The sequence below is a fragment of the Labrus bergylta genome, chromosome 5 (assembly GCF_963930695.1).
Source record: "Labrus bergylta chromosome 5, fLabBer1.1, whole genome shotgun sequence".
NCBI classification, from domain to species: Eukaryota; Metazoa; Chordata; class Actinopteri; order Labriformes; family Labridae; genus Labrus; species Labrus bergylta.
The window spans coordinates 6,347,070-6,363,653 of NC_089199.1; the positions used below are offsets into that span (position 1 = coordinate 6,347,070).

At 40.9% G+C, this 16,584-nt stretch overlaps 1 protein-coding gene across 3 annotated transcripts in view; it reads right to left on the reverse strand.

The window, feature by feature from the left end:
• Positions 1-16,584, reverse strand: part of slc12a5a (solute carrier family 12 member 5a) — a 171,113-nt gene that overhangs the window by 93,668 nt on the left and 60,861 nt on the right. Inside the window, exon 1 of one of the 3 annotated variants that reach the window (XM_020629357.2) lies at positions 12,039-15,308. The exons of the other annotated variants lie outside the window; for them this stretch is intronic. Within the exon in view, the coding sequence (XP_020485013.1) occupies positions 12,039-12,093 (55 nt within the window). The 5' untranslated portion in view covers positions 12,094-15,308. Of the gene's footprint in view, positions 1-12,038; positions 15,309-16,584 lie in introns of those variants that run through there. 3 annotated transcript variants of the gene reach the window in all.

Genomic DNA, 16,584 nt, shown 5'->3' on the forward strand with positions numbered 1-16,584 from the left:
CGACCTTAATGCTAGGCCATTAGCGCCTAGAATATGATGTAATTTTAAGACTTACATTTGTTTTGCGCCACTAGTTTGCCATATAAAAAAAATGGAGGATGATTCTGGTGACTTTAACAATTAGTGATCCCTCTCTTGAATCTCTTAATATTATTAGATGTAGTGTACCTCCTCTATCATCCTGACTCGCTATCGTACTATATGAAGACTATAAACTGTCCACCTTATGAAGTGCATTGGCTTAGAAATGACCAACATCCGGAACAAGTTATACAGAAGATGTACTTGATAAACTCATTTGTGAGAATTCATCTTCTCCTTATCCATCCTTAATTCCCTGACGTGTTGCTACTGCTTTTAGGAGCTTCCTGTTTCTTTAACTTGTTCACTTTACTGTATCAGTAATTCATCAGTAGGAACTCTTCTCTTCATCTTAGCTACATCATTTGCATGATCTGAAATTCAATCTGGGCATTGAAGTTCTTATGAAAAAGACTGATGCTGGTACAGTGCCCATCTGCCTCATTAGAATTTCCAGTCCATCCTGAACATGATATCCTACGTGTGTGTGTGTGTGTGTGTGTGTGTGTGTGTGTGTGTGTGTGTGTGTGTGTGTGTGTGTGTGTGTGTGTGTGTGTGTGTGTGTGTTTGTGTGTGTGTGTGTGTGTGTGTGTAGTGAATCCATTGGTGTACTTCTGGCCAGAATTGCAGTCCTGGCGCTCAAGCAGACTGTGAGGGATTGATCCCCCTCTGTGCCCCTCCCCCACACCCCCCTCCCCTGTCCAATTACAAGACTGTGTGTTTGATTATGGTCCAAGGCGGCCGGCCGCAGTGTCTTGGTTCTTCAGAAACCTCCACCGCTGGCCCTCGCAGTTGCCTAGCAGTCCCTCTGCCCACTCATACCAACCAATTAAGCCGCTTTCTAGTCTAAAGACGCAGCAATCCCACAATGCCATGCTGCACAACAGAAGATCCACCCACGCATATGCACACACTGGGGTTTCCGCGGATGAAACTGTAACCCCACCCCTCATTTCTTCTTCTAACGCACACATGATAATGAGCTTCTCTTCTGCTGCTGGCCGACTCCAACAGCGCCCATTTTCTCCTGTGAGTCCAGCGTTTTATTTGTTTTTGCCAACATCAACATGCACATACATTAAAGAGATCCCACACGCATGCATCAGTCACACTATGCATACACATGCTTAGAGCCATGTGGACACGTGATGGTGGAGAGCGTACTGAATAACAAGCACTCCTCAGATGAAAGAGAGGGGGGAAAAAAATCACTTTTTTTCACTTGGCTGGTGGTTACCTAGGCAATTAAAGACAGAGCTGGGTGGATTGTTTCAACTTCCTCAGAGACAGGGAGAGTGCCGGGATGCTGAGGTAGAGTGTGAGCTTAAGAAGAGAAAAACGTGACTTCTGTTCTGTGCTTTATGGAAATGCAAATGATTTATTCACAAGGGAAATTCCCCTACTTGAATACAGTGCGTTCAATAAAGAAGTGGACTTAGAAACCGATGAATTAGAAGAGAAAAGAAGTACGTACTAGGTGCTGTATAAGCTATAGCCGTCAGGTTTAACCTCAGTGTAAAGGGTTCATATCTTACAGATATGTGGAACACATCCAACAGCCCAGACTGTAACCATGGCGATGCACATTACCTACTTGGTTATTTTTCTCTCCTGAGCCAAAGTAAAACAGCTTGATAAAATGGGATGAAGCCAGGCTATGACTTAAACACACACATGTAAACACAGTAAAAGGGTTTTTGGTCTTCTGACACGAGATAAAACTAAGACAAGAAGTCTTTGTGCACTTTGATACACCTTCTGATTGCTGAGATACCGGACTCAGTGTGTATCTTGGTTCTGCGGCTCGTCTCCACCACACAGCAGCTAAATCACAGCAAATAGGTGCATGAGTGAGAGCAAATCAATACGTGGCTTTTCATTATGGTTCCCTCTCCTGGCTCTGGTCGGTTCACAGTAATGTCAGATAGGGTGGAAATTGAGAGGCTCATCAAGGACTAAGGTGTCTTCAATAACGAGCCAGAGGGAAGCAAGGATGTGTCACACCTCCGCGCTGGTGTGTGATATGTGTGTGTGTGTGTGTGTGTGTGTGTGTGTGTGTGTGTGTGTGTGTGTGTGTGTGTGTGTGTGTGTGTGCCCGTGTGTCGGATCCACTGAATCAGTTTGATTCACTTTATCTGCTGTGTGCAGATTCACACACTGTGGTGCATCTGAACCGAATGGATTCCTTTTGAGGAGAAAACTGCATTCAAAACATTCAAGAGAAGTTCACATCTGAAGACCATAAAAGAAAAGTTCCTTTTTTGTAGATAAGATGGTAGAATGTGAGTTTATAGATCTGTGTTGTATGTATTGAATTCAAAAGAGAGGTCTCATTTCTCATCTCCCCGATTGCATAAAAAAAATCATGCAAGTCCCAGTATGCCTTTGACAATCCCAGTAGAGTATGTCTAATGCTACAGACTAAGCAATGGTGACAGTAAAAAGCAGTTGTCCCTTTGAGAAAAAAGCTATCACCTATCTGCACTTCAAAGTCTTTCACATTCTTTGTAACTGTATTTAAATTCAAATGATTGACCTTGTCAAAAAACAAGCAATTGAGGGTGTAAGTGCCAAAGCTCCGGTTCCACTCTGATGTTATTATGAGCCTTTGTGCAACAACTAAAATGACTTAACAGTTTTCTACTTAAAAAATGAAACAGAAAACAATCATTTAAAAAATGATTACAAAGAATATAACCTTGTTAACAATGTAAACTAGAGTGAATGTATTGACACTCTGGACATTTATAACTGCAACTAAAAGAAACGTTTTGGAAATAAATGGAACAAGGGAGGAAGCCATCAAGATACATATCAGGTTCAAAGCAGCACCTTCAGCTCCTCTGCAGGTTACAGTGAAATTCTGGGGTTGTAATTTTTGTATTTTTTTTGCCTTCATTATTTATACGGTTAGCTTTCTAGTTGCAATTTCAACAGTTTGCCCTTTTGAAGAAGAAGATATGCTATGATAATTTCCCCCAAGGGAAATTCAATTGTACACTGTTGTTGAACATGCTACACAGTATGAAATGCACATACATGCACAAACAGGATGCACTAATGGAGAGATGTCGGTGTGAGGGGGCTGCCTACAGTGGGCGCTCCTGGGCTGGTGTACTAACTTTACCATCACCTGTTGAATTCAGCATTGCTAAAGCATGTTCACTTTAGACTGCAGTGTCCTGAGTAAAGATGTAGAAGGACTACACAGAACTACGAGTACATGGATCTTTAAGTAAATGGATCTTTAATACATCTGGTTTCCAATATTTTGACAGCCATTTCTTTCTTTCTGAGCTTACATTGTCCTAGAGGCGTATAAACTTACTGAACCAGAACATTATTCTATCTGGCTGATGGTTAGAAGCCTGCTGTAAAACAAGTCGATAATGATATTTGAATAAAACATGAAGCTTCTCAGACATTGTCTCTTTGGCAATATGCCAAACTTTTTTTACTTTGAGATATAGTTAGGAATGATTTCATCTCAACGTGTATTCAGTTACTAAAAATGAATGTCCTTTACCAGAAATCAGCAACATTTCACCATATTGTTTTGCCCTTCACCCTACATAGAGGACATCACATACTCTGTTTTTCTGTGATTATTTATTGCCTGTTAATATCAATGTCTTGGGCTAATCAGTTCCCCCCAAGCACAGTCTGCCTTATTTTTTCAATAGCGTCTTATTTCTCATGTTCTGACATTTTTTTACATGTTTGACTTGTGCAGTTGTTTCATACATTTGTTATAATGTACAGTACAAAGATCCACAAAAGTCACAGTTTTTAGTGCATTTTTATGAACATGGGAAAAGAGAAGAATATGTTTTTTTTGTGTTCAGCTTGGTTGAGTTTCTTTTGGCATGATTCATCTCTTGCCTTCACCTACACTGACCTCCTCTTCCCCTCTGTAAACCTGGCCATCCATTTCTCTCAGAGACCATCCGTCCTCTTTTCAATTCCTTTAACTCAGAAATTCTTGGAGCCTGTATTTTCTTTCAATTCTATTTATTACTGTGCATGGATTTTTACAGCATAAGTATTCACAATGTATGCATTCAATGAATTTAAGTTTTGTGATAAACATATTTACGTGTTCCAATTGAAAAAAAGAGGAAAAGAAATGTCTTTGCGTCTAAAAATGAAGAAAAAGAAGTATGACTAATGGTGTTCTTTCAAATCAGTGTGTGTGTGTGTGTGTGTGTGTGTGTGTGTGTGTGTGTGTGTGTGTGTGTGTGTGTGTGTGTGTGTGTGTGTGTGTGTGTGTGTGCTGCGAGCCCCTGCTTGTTCGTGTTTTTGTGTGACTTTTTCATTATCGAAATATGACTCAACGGTAAGCATAGCGGAAGCAGAGTCCTTCATCGCTGATTATACTCTCCTGCTTCTTAATTTACAAACCGATGAGTGAATACCCAGCCATTATTTCTGGACACCCACCCCCTAATGGCAAACCATCCTCTAATTAGAAAGAAACCAATTCATCTGCCCCTTCGTTACACAAGCCATTGTGTCCCTGTTTCATTCATACCTACCTTTTTTAAATTCAATTAAGTGATACATAATTACTATCTATATTTGGACTTGAGGAAGCATTAGCAGGATGGTGGGCAATACACTCTTGACTCATAAGCAGGTGAGTTTTATGAGTAGTGTTGGTGGAACATATAAACTAAAAGTACTGCCCATTGGTTGTTAGCACTTTAAAAGGAGTTTAGCTGCCTTTGTGCTTACATGGTAGTCCAAGGGCTTTATAATGAATTTAAATTCAAGTATCAGGTTCTTTTTTAATGGAAGTGACTGACATGAATGATTCTGATGACTCATTTTTAAGAAACATTTTTGCAGAAGAGAAGAAAGGCTAGAAATATATGTGAAAGCATCTTGTGAGACCACGACCGTAACCTTTATCGACCAAAAACCAACCAGTTGATGGCCAATGGGAATGACTGATGTATCACAGCGTTGAAGGCATAAAAACGATAAGAACGAGGTGAACGAATGAACACAGGAAAATCTGTAACTGACTGCAATACCTGAATCATTAAGGCTGCATCAATTCATCAACATGGATCAATATATTGATCAACAATTTGAACATAGTAAGTGAAAGTACTGATCTATTTTGTCATCTCTAAGAAAGATCAAGCAATAAATCTGCTGTCTGACATGTCGAGTGTTATTTTTATATTAGCCCCCCGCCTTCAATATCTGTAAGAGATTACAAGTGGTATACAGTGAGTTAACATGGTTATATCACATTTTGTCTAAATTCAATTCAAATCAAAACCATCACTATTATATCCAATCATTTAGAAACTTTTAATGAAAAGCCATTCTGTCTGATCCGCAGTATTTTGTACAATATGCCATTTGTCCCTCTTTAAGCAGTGCTCGGTCTTATAATAAATGCAATTAACTTGGATGACATGGCGATAAAATATTGAACCTGACCTATACAGTTCTATACCGCAGGCTACATGCCTATGTATGCGTTTACTCACATGGACATGATGCACTTTAGCACTAAGCTAGTTAAAAGGCATGTTTTTTTGTGTGGAGCCAGGGAGCTACCTTTCCCAGTAACAAGTGCCGGTGGTTCTGTATTAGCCGGCTATCTCTCTCACTTACAGAGCATTTCTGCTCTCTCTCTCTCCATTCACAGCAGATAAGTCGCGGAGCGGGTAGACAGAGAATAATGACGTTGAGCATGCACAACAACTGCCTCCCTGGGAGAGGGCCTCAGGGAGCATTTTGCAGTATTATGCAGTCAGCCATAACTAAAACATCATTACATCCCGATTCACAGGCCTGACCAACACCACGGACCAGTTGTAGAGAGGGGATCAGAGGATGGAGAGATAGAGGAAAGGGTGGAACTGATAATAATTTGTATATCAAATTATCTCACTGCTGTTTCCCTGATTTTTTCTGTGGGAAATCAAGACTCGAACTTAAAGCTCCTCATTGATGACATGAGGCTGATTGAACCGAGGTTAACAAACTTAAAACCAACAAACTTTCTATTTCATCTCTTTCATAAAATATCCTGGTTTAGATTATGTGTATTGTTTTTTTGTCAGCTATGACCATCTGATGTATGTTTGTGTATGTAATGTAATATATGTGCACTCATTGAAAATGCAATGTATTTGTTACCAATGACGACTGCTATTATTCAACAAAAACACTGCAATGCAACAGTTTATACAATAGTTTGCCTGCTAATAACAATAATAAGGGGATACATTTAACATGAAGGAGCGGCCATTATGAATCAGATCTTAAAGGCAGAGGTGCAGGTGACATGCAACACCTTAAATTAAATAAAATCCAGGTGTCTTTTTTGTCTGACTTCATGATAACTGAAGTTTGTCTATTTGCATGTTAAACATCTTCACTTGTTGCTTATCTGTTGTATTAGTGACAAAGCAGTTGCTTGAGCATTACATGAGGTCAAACCATCTGCACTTATTGTTACCATGGTAACCACTGATGTTGTAATACTTGAAATTGGTCTTGGTCTTTAGACCGGTCTCGAGACGACTTTTTGAAGGTTACGTCTCAGAATCGAAAGCATTTTTCTCCGGTCTTCTCTCGGTCTCTGACTGGGCGAACTCTGGATTTTAAATCAAGACACCCACTGATCGGCTATTTTTTTCATTGTCTAAGTCTTGGAGCACTCTGGTCTTGGGTGTGTCTTGGTCTTGTTTAGTGTGGTCTTGACTACAACACTAGTGTCACCTATTAAAATATGACTAAAATCTTGAAAACTACAGCTTTATTTTTTATTACCACTTGTGTCATGCTCATAATTCATATCTAATAGTGTACAGGGGGGATTTCTCTGTCTCTGCTTTGTTGAGTGAGTGATGAGGTTACGCCATTGGTCATTTATCTAATGGAGTTCCTCCAGTGGCTGTTGTCCTTTAGTTAAAAGAACACTAGACTGACTTGTGTTGTCAGGTACACACTGGCCGTACAGCCTCATACACGGTTTTAACTTTGCCCTGTTAAAGTTTGTTATATAAATATTCCATGTATTTTTGTTGATATATTGGTTTGACATTTAACTCCACCTGCATGGGATCAATAAAAAGTATCCATCTAACAGAGCCATTAATGTCTGAGAGGTTTTCTAAATAAGCCCCCAGAGTGTGATCTGTTCATAGTGAGCAGGCTATCAGCCGTCAGTCGACCTGCTGAGCTTAATGCTGTCCAGGCAGAACTCATAAGCAATATTCAATTATGCACACAACTCAAAAATGACTCAGTCATTAAACCGGGGCGAATAAACTGAACTGAGAAATTAATGAGCAACTTAATACATAAATGAAAAAGTGCAGACAGTAACAAACATTCGGAGAAGTAGCATGAAATTACTTCTGCTTGCTAACAAGAAGTCAGGCACTGAAACACCAACAGCAGCATAAACAACAAGTGCTCTGACCGTCCGAGCAAACACTGTGACACTCTGTAAACATGCTCTAATGATGGCAGAATCTAAATTGTAGTATTTGTTCAACCACATAATATGTATACTCTTCTTAACCAAAAGGCATATGTCAAGCTGCAGATATGCCTCTTTTTATTGTATCTTAACTATTTGATATGGGGACTGTTGGAAAATATCTTGTCACATATAATGCACAATACTCTTTATAATGTTTTTCTAACACTAATGTGTGTCTCTAGTCCGTCTACAAACCCCCAAATTATAAGAAAAGTCCATCCTCTCCGTCTTTTGCCTGCACCACTTTTCAGAAAATGTGTTTTCCCTTTGTAGATTTCCCTTTGTGACATCACCAAGGGCAAAACCCCTTCCTCAGCTGGGTAACACTCCCACAGCTAGGTGTTTTTTCTGCCCTCTGACTCTACCTTCTTACTCTAAACAACCGGGCATGGGGGAAGAAAGCCCAAGACAACCAAGCCCTTCCAGAGAGGGGCGTGGTCAGACACAGCTCATTTGCATTTAAAGCTACAGACACAGAAACAGCCTGTTCGCAGTAGGGCTGAAATAGAGAGGTTTATAGGCATGATCAAATACAGGACCAGATTTATATCAAGAAACTTCACAGACATGTTTTGGGGACCCCTAAGACTTTAGATTTATTTAGCATTTTCTGCATTTTGTCTCACGTGCAATGGAGAAGTACACTCGTTCATCTTTTTATATTTGTCAGATTATTTTTATTTTTATTGTTCATATATTCTAACATTTATAGATTTTCCACTTAGGGTCTAAAATTTGTATAACTGTTGTATATCCTATAATGGCTTTCATGATTGTGACCTGAGTACTTATTTTTTTCCCGTCACGTTCTTTCATGTTCTTGAATTATCCTTAATGCGAGGTTAAACAAAATCCCTGAAACACGAAATCCCTCTACACCATTGTACTCCTTTAGACTAAATCAACAACTTGTCGACCATCACCCCCTTTGGGATTCATCACCCCCTATCACTAACTCTTTCAGACGGTAACAGCTTCCTCTCTTGTCCTACAATAACAAGCCCTGCTCTGCCATTACACCCTCTGTGTGCTGCAAATGATCACTGAAGCCTCACCTTCCCTTCAACTCTTGATTGCGTCCCTCCTCCTGGCACATCTTACACCTCACCTCTCCTCTTCTCCAAAGAGAAAAAAATCTGAAGATAATTAACAATATGCTGTGAAAGCAACATGACAACTTATGAATATGTAAGAATCTGGCTTTGACTCAACCTGCATCCACTTCTCTTTGAGTTTCCTTAGAAGCTTTTTTAATTTCCCTGAGAATGATGCCTTTCATCTTTGCGTGCTTATTAAAAAGGTGCACAGTGCAAACACACACACACACACACACACACACACACACACACACACACACACACACACACACACACACACACACAGCTGCTGTTTGTAACTGGTTGTGCTGTCCTCTCCCGGGTTGTAACCCAGCCGTGTAATGAAGGCTATAAATCAGCACCTTGGACAGCGCCAGGCAGCCCTGAGCTGAACGGGAGAGAAAGAGGGGGGAGCCGCTTTCAGCACCAGGAGAGATGGACAGCGACAGCCTCTGACATTCCTCCTGTAAAGAGGCTACAGACCCTCCCTATCAGAAGCTGTCCTGCATGTAGTACTGATGACTAAACAGAGTTATTCAGGTTGTTACACTGCTAGCTTAGCAGAGCTGTGATTCAGATGAAAGGGAAAGATGTGTGTGTGTGTGTGTGTGTGTGTTGAGATATGTTGCTGCAGAGTGACAAAAAAGAGAGAGATATGGGGGAGAGTCAGTGACACAGGGAGAAACAGAGGGAGATTATGAAAGGTGTTGGGGGGAGGAGGTGTTTGGCACAGACCGCTCTTGGTGAGGGTCCTAATGTGTGCACATTCAACATGTTTTACCTCAAAAAAATAACACAATACAGCTTGGTTAGCAGCCCTAAGCTACAAAAAGTGATGATAGGTAACATTTGGCTTGAGAAGAGATCCACAGTTAAGTCAGCAGTAAGGATTATGCAATGTCTGGTTAGACTTTCAAAATAAAGCCGTCAAGTTAATGATATTAATAAGCTAAATCAGGTCAGATTTTAAATCAATCTTGATGGCAAACATTTAATTTTAATTTTACTTTTTTTTATAAGACAGCATGTGGTTAACCTTACTAAATAGACACTGTTTGGTTGTTTTTAGGCACCAAACTCAAAAATTATAGGCTTACGTTTCTTGAGAAGTTTTTGACTGGTTATGAAACAGACTGAAATTAGAACTGATGCCTCTTTATGACCTACAAAAGCAAAAAAGACTATCAGCGACAAAATTGAAGATTTATTTATGGGTTTTTTGCCTTTATTGGATAGGAGAATGGATAGAGTAGGAACCAGGACGAGAGAGTGGGGAATGACATGCAGCAAAGGAACGATTGCCTCTGTACATTGAGCACAACCTAACCGCTAGGCCATCTGTGCCCCAGATTGATAATTTTTATATAGAGTACAGCCTGACGAGTTTAACAGCCTGACATCTTTATATAGCATAACAAGTAACAAACTACAACCACACTTATTCTCAGCACATTAGCATGTGCTCAGTATGATCATGTGCGCCCACGTTCAAACTCTAATCTGCACACACATGGATGCACACCAACACACACCAACACACACACACACACACACACACACACACACACACACACACACACACATGTAAATCAGACGGTGAACTTGACAGAGCAAAAAAGGGAGAGGCTCACACTCAAGTAATCATATTAGCTTGACACTTCTGCATGCGCTGTTATTTGGCTTCATGTCACGCTTGCTAACCTGCCCTTGATGGTTCCAATTTGACGCACTTATAAATGGGGTCATGCTTCAACCCGGCTGCTAACCTCTTACAACTGCTGTCCGTGCTCTCAGACCGTCATTGTAATCCCCCTCTCCCCACCCACACACACACACACACACACACACACACACACACACACACACACACACACACACACACACACACACACACACACACACACACACACACACACACACACACACACACACACACACACACACACACACACACACACACACACACACACAAAAGAGATGCCCGCATTAAGTTAAATATTCATGTTCCCAGTGCTGGTCTATTTTTATCATTAAGCCCTCACAGGTAGGAGAAAGCAGCATAGTGACTGTTCTCTCATCCGCAACCTGTCTCCACAGAGCATCCCTGAGAGTCCTGGACTGACGACAGAAAAACAGGGAGATTTTTGCACAGCGCAGAATGAGAGGCAAGAAAGAGTAAGGGGGGAATAAGCTGCGATGAATGTAGAAACATAAGGGGGGAAAAAAAGAGGACAGTGAGGGAGATAGTTTGGCCTTGAGGGGGGGATGTGTGCAGAGATAAAATCCTTCACTTAGAACAGCACAGAGGTAAAAAGAACACAGCTGGTTTTCAGCTTCAGATTCAGGGTATTAAAATGAACGCCAAACCAAAGGTTACCTGGGAATTTGACAGCACTAGTGATTTAGTAAAGCTCCAAAATGTGCTTTTCGTGTTGCCAGCACTTAAAAGAATAGGTTCAATTCTCCTCTGGGCCTGAGAAGGTACGCGCTCTCTGTTGAACAGCCAATATAAGAGCACTCAAAACCGCTCTTTACAAAACCAACAACCTACAGGTTTTTCTCCAGAACCCCCGTAGAGACTGAGGACCAGGCTGAGCGCTGGGGATTGGATGGAGGGCTGATTTTGACAGCTGGGGGCGATGGGATTAGCAGCAATGGTGGCTTGGTATCTGTAATTGTGAGTGGCTTTACTTGTGTATGTGTGTGTGTATGTGTGTTAGTGTGTATGTGTGTGTGTGTGTGTGTGTGTGTGTGTGTGTGTGTGCGCGTGCCTTTGTGTACACATGCCCGTACTGGCTGTCCACAGAGTGCCATATGTGGTGGGAGTATTTATGTTACCATGCACCAGAAAACGCTCTGTATTCTGCATGCATGTCCGGTATATTCGATTGTATGCTACTTTGCATGTGCCGTTGTGTGCATTATTGTGTGTGTGTGTGTGTGTGTGTGTGTGTGTGTGTTTGTTGGACAGAGCTGAAATGCCCTTACACTCACCATCCATCGTATGGAGTGAGCCTATTACTATTCCTGTCACAACAGCCTTGCAGTAAGAGCAGCAGCAGAGGAGGCAAGCAGGCCGACCATCGTACAATGCTGTAACACTCATATGCTCACACACATTTCGTCTTCTTCTTCTTCCAATGGCCGCTCACTTGCATCAGGTTGCGTGTGTAAACCTTAATGATGCATGTATGTATTATGTGCTCTAATATTCATGTGTTTGTGTGGGAGTGTGTACACTATGTGTCTTGCATTATCATATGAATATTCCTGTATCTGCTCAACTGCTCGTGTGTGTGTGTGTGTGTGTGTGTGTGTGACACCACATGACACATCCCATCACTCACCCTGGCTCTGCGCTCCTCCGTCCCCCTCCTCTGTGTCGGTCAGGTTGTTAAGCATCCCGACGCTCCTCTTCTTCTACTTCAGCTGCTGCTACTGCTGCTGCGGAGCAGTGTCACCGATTGAGCTCTCGGCGGCTCTCCCTGCGCTCCACCCACCGTCGTACAGCCTCAGAAAACGCGGGGAAAGGAAGGAAGCAGTGTAGAAAAAATATGCCAGCCGGACGGACGGATGGACGGCTCCTCCTCGCTCCTCTTCTTCGCTCCTCGCTGCCCGTAGGATGCACGAAGAGAGGCAGCAGGAGAGAGGGAAGGATTTTTTTCTCTCTCCCTCTGTAGATCCTCCTCTTGACGTCTCTTCTCCGCTGGCTTGTAAGCGTGACTCTCTCTCTCTCTCTCTCTTTCTGTTGCTCCCTCTCTCTGTCTCTCTCTCTCTAGGAGGAGGAGGGAGGGATGAGGGGAGCTGCAGGAGTTTGGTGGATGATGGAACGCCTCAGAGCTGCACACTTGCTCTCTCCCTTCTTCCTTCTCTCTGTTTCTTTTTTTCTCTCCTGATCTCAACCTCTCCCACTCATAGATTAAAAAAAACACTCACTCTCTCTGCTCACATGATGTTGCTCAGTCACTATAGCTGCCAAACTACTTACATATTCCAGCAGTAGGGTGATTTCCTCTACACCCCCCTCACACAAACACACACACACACACACACACACACACACACACACACACACACACACACACACACACACACACACACACACACACACACACACACACACACACACACACACAGTTTTGGCCAGGTGATTGAGGAAGTGGAATTGATGCTGTCAGAAGCAGCCGATGGCCTCACTGCTCTGATGTTTTCTGTCCACAGAGGTGCATTATGCATCAGCTTTTCCTCCTCCTGCTTTGTAATAAGCCGCCTCGCTCCCTCTCTACTTTAATGTCACATGCACATAAAGCCTTCCTTCAAGGGATGGACAAGCTCTATCTGCATCATCTGTATGCAGATGGACACATATGAAGAGTACAGAGATGCAAACATGTGGAAATCAGCAAGCGCTTTCATCAATAGCTGCTGGTTTCTGCACAGATGCACACTTGCATCTCTTCTCCATGTGTTTCTGCAGCTAAGAAACTCGAGCATGGTGCTTTATGTTTTATGTCTTTCCTTTTAATCCACCACTCTAAGAGTGTAGTTACAGCTGAGAGGACATGCATGCAGCGCAGCATCGAAGCCTCACTGTCAATTAGACTGTCTCATTCTGATCCATGCAGATTCATTTTGATTTGGTACACAATGTACCATGTGCACAAACGTGCTTAATACGAAGACACTGCGTGTGTGTTTCTATGTGTGCAGCAGCAGTAGTTGGGATCTCACACCAGAGATATGAAAGCAATTAATCTTGGTTTTAGTCATGGTAGCACTGATGCACAGAATAGATATCAACAAAAAGGAGAAGAAGGAAAAACAGAACCGTGCACTCGGCTTCAGTGAATACATTTATTACCGAGGTCTCAAACAAAACCGTTTTTGTCAAGGTACAATTTCCTTGACAAAGAACCAATACCTTGAAGCTTGGCAATAAATGTATTCGCTGAGAAGCATGTACAGAGTCATTTCTCTCTCTTTGTTCATTAGTACTCACACCAGAGCCCACGGATTGTTTGTAACCACGACACACACACACACACACACACAAACACACACACACACACACACACACACACACATATTAAATCAGAATATCCACAGGGGGAGAACCTTTGCATTTACAGAATGAAACATTTATTTGGTTCATTTGTGTCCCGAATGCTCATCAGTGCAAATGTGTAGATTCCAACAAGCAATCTGAATGGTTGATTATTTATAGGTATGAAGTCCTGCTGATTATTTCTATTGTTTAACTGGATGCACATGCAGATTTATTTTTAATGATGTGGTAAATAACCTTGAAGCACTCGAACAGAACGTGTGCATTATTAACAACCCAAGTGCATTGTTTACTGTGATAACAGACACTTAACGTGAACACTGGGGTACTGCGCCCACAATCCTGGAACTGCACACCAACTTCTTGCATTTCTACTTATAAACACCAGCTGTTGTACAGTTTGTCGATGTAGTACTGATCCACACAGTAAATGAGAATCCTGCCCTGCAACTGTCACTGCTAGATAATCATTAATTCTGCAGGGATCCGTCGTTGCTGCTGTCATTTGGATGGATGGAAGACTAGTAAATGGTTAACTTCATTTGGGGCATTTAAGGTTCTTTAAAGCTGCCTAAAAAGGACAAAATAGTTCTAGTTTTACTTCATCAATTGAAGTTTGTATGAGCTTGCATTGTGACTGTCATTGCATTTCATTATGGTTACATAACTGGCTTGATTGATGTTTGCACTCAGTCATTGAGGCATTAAGCTATCTTTTATCTTGTGAATGAATTAAATGAATGATTTTGTACTATCAAAAGCCCCAACTATGGCTGAGCATTTCAAACTAGCATAGCATTATAATTGATGTAAATGGCATTTATCAGTGCTGCATAAGAAATGAATAAGGGACAGAGGTTTGATGGATGGCTCTTTAGACAAGGAGTCGGGTTGTGCTCGAGGTCTCTGACTGTTAAAATGAAGTCTAGTCTAGTCTAGTTAGGTTAGTCTAGCTCACTGGTGGATTAATGTGGGGTCTCCTTAAATAAGAGTAGACAAAGAGTAGAGTTTCGACCTGGTCCAAATGTCACGTGGCACAGATAGCTTTTGATGTGAAATGGTGCTTTAAAATAAGAATTGATTAATGGATAGAGTAATTTTTTTAACTGTGTCATCTTGTTTCACTGACAAACTAGTTGGATCCCATTTTGAAAAGAGTTCTTCTTGTTGTACTGATATTTCAGCTCATGTATTAACTGGTGACTTGACAGCTGAAGGATGTGACATTATTGACTCTTTGCAGCAGAGCTTTTTATGCAATCAGTGCTCAGCTTACTTCATTGGCTGCTGTTTCAACACCTCACCATGACTACAGCTAATTACATGAAGCCCCACCATGCAGTAACTGTGCAAACTCAGAACTCTTACATTGACAAACAGATTGGTGTGAGTCTGCTGAATGACACTAAAACTTATTCTAAACACAACCAAACCAGCTGATGTTTGCTAACACACTGCCAAAGCAATATTTAGATTAAGAGGGAAAGATGGTAGGCCAAGAGCCAACTGGATATTTGAGTAAATTGCTGTTTTACATTTTTGAGCAATGTAACATCTTGTCTGACAACACAGACTTTGATATAGAGCTCCTTTATAAAAGAATCCATGAATAAGCATTTTATAGTGACTAAGAAATTATTTCAACATAGCTTATAATGATGTTGCTTGCTGTCAGTGTTACTCAATATACCCCAACCGCTGACTCACTTATGGTGATTTAAGTATGAATTATTTACAGCTGATGGATTGGCTTTTGAATACAATTGCCCTAAACAAGAGAAATCTCCAGTTTCTCAGTTTTCTGTATGACTTTCCTCGTGAAGTCATGTTTTATTTACATTCAGGACACACAAAAAAGACAGAGGAAGAGGAGAGGAAGTCATCTTTTATGCTTGAAAAGCCGAAGGAAAATAAAAGGGAGAGGGTGGTTGATATATCTCCTTCATAGAACAATGGACGAGTGAGAACAAGTACACATCAGGATATGTCTGCTAACCGTTTAGAGGAACTCGTCTATTGCACTTATCTGCAGCCGTACACTCATCACTCAAACAGTCATTTCTATGCATTGCACTGTGGCATCTTTGAAATTAAAAAAAAAAAAACTGAGCAGGTTTTAGGACTTAAAATCTGTGATTTGATAATTAGAAATATTGTTTAGAAGATGAACATTTATAGAGGAGAAAACTAGGGAAATAGAAAATTTGGAAACACTTTATAAGAACTCCACACTATGTTTTTTTTGTTTTTTTTGTCATTTCCTGACACTTAACAAACGATCTTATGAACCACTGACGACTTCTTCATACATGATTAGAAATGATGTAATAGTTGATATAAAAATGGTGATTCCTATCTATAAAGAGAGAAAACTGTGGTTATATATTACATATAAATAAGTATTAATATAGAAAAAATGCTTAATAGATAAAGGATTATGAATTAACTAATGCTTGATACTGTGCAGTTTTTTATAAAGTACCTAATACTGATATGCATACAGTTGAAGTTCCACATTTTTCTGAAAAGTTTGAAAATGTTGTTAAAATTCAAGGTTCAAGTCTACAGTACTTCAGGGTTCAACCTAAACACTATTCTAAAAAAAGTCAAAACAAATTTAACTTCATAATAAATAAAGAGAATATCATGGATATGGGGACAAGATGGTGCTGTTCTGCTGTTTACTGCAGGTTCACTTCAATGTTTGGATATTTTTCTACTAGAGCCATCTCAAAGTCTAATTAATGCAATACAAATTTTCTGTGGGCACTATTCAGTGCGTGTACTGCTGACTCACTCAGGCATCTGAAGGCTTTCTTATTTCTTAA